The sequence below is a fragment of the Cynara cardunculus genome, assembly GCF_001531365.2.
Source record: "Cynara cardunculus var. scolymus isolate 2C chromosome LG 9, CcrdV1, whole genome shotgun sequence".
In the NCBI taxonomy this organism is placed as follows: domain Eukaryota; kingdom Viridiplantae; phylum Streptophyta; class Magnoliopsida; order Asterales; family Asteraceae; genus Cynara; species Cynara cardunculus.
Window position 1 is genome coordinate 4,368,567 of NC_037536.1, and position 816 is coordinate 4,369,382.

General features: G+C 31.0%; 1 protein-coding gene across 1 annotated transcript in view; it reads left to right on the forward strand.

Moving 5' to 3' along the window:
* The window catches only part of LOC112517679 (protein FAR1-RELATED SEQUENCE 5-like), a 7,831-nt gene extending 7,452 nt beyond the window's left edge, over positions 1 to 379 (forward strand). Inside the window, exons 5-6 of the mRNA XM_025125066.1 lie at positions 59 to 97; positions 284 to 379. Coding sequence (XP_024980834.1) covers positions 59 to 97; positions 284 to 379 — 135 coding nt within the window. The remainder of the gene's footprint in view (positions 1 to 58; positions 98 to 283) is intronic.
* The last annotated feature ends 437 nt before the right edge of the window (positions 380 to 816 follow it).

Genomic DNA, 816 nt, shown 5'->3' on the forward strand with positions numbered 1-816 from the left:
TGATAAATGTGTTAATGGTGTGATAATTGTGTTAATGATGTGATAATTGTGTTACCAGGATGATAAATGTGTTAATGGTGTGATAATTGTGTTAATGGTGTGATAATTGTGTTACCGGGGTGATAAATGTGATAATGATGTGAAAATTGTGTTACCCGGGTGTATTATACCTTTTAAATTGAAAAGTTTGATATGTTATCACATATGATAAACCGGATGTGTATATGTATATGGATACTGTTTGGTTCATTTTTCATTAAATTGAATTATGTAAATGATGCAGCAACAACTGCTTTTGACACCCAAAATCTTGATGCCACGACTTACCAGTGATCACAGGAGCTGTGATAATGGTGTGATAGATGTGTTAATTGTGTGATAAATGTGTTAATTGTGTGATAAATGTGTTAATGGTGTGGTAATTATGTGATAAATGTGTTAATGGTGTGATAAATGTGTTAATATAATTGTGTTACCGGGTTGATAAATGTGATAATGGTGTGATAAATGTGTTAATGGTGTGATAATGGTGTGATAAATGTGATAATGATGTGATAAATGTGTTAATGGTGTGATAAATGTGATTGATATATATAATTTGATCAAAAAGCAAGTGGATTGCTAGCAAATCTCAACTCAAACTACTTCTGCATCTCTTAAAGTGGTGTTTAGGTAGTGATGAAGTGTTAGTTCATATGATAGGAAAATGCAAATGCAAATGGAGAATTTTGCGGTAAACTTTGCTTCCTATATGTTTAAGTATGTTACTCCTTTATACTAAAGTTATTGTGTTTATTTGATAATCAAATGTGATCT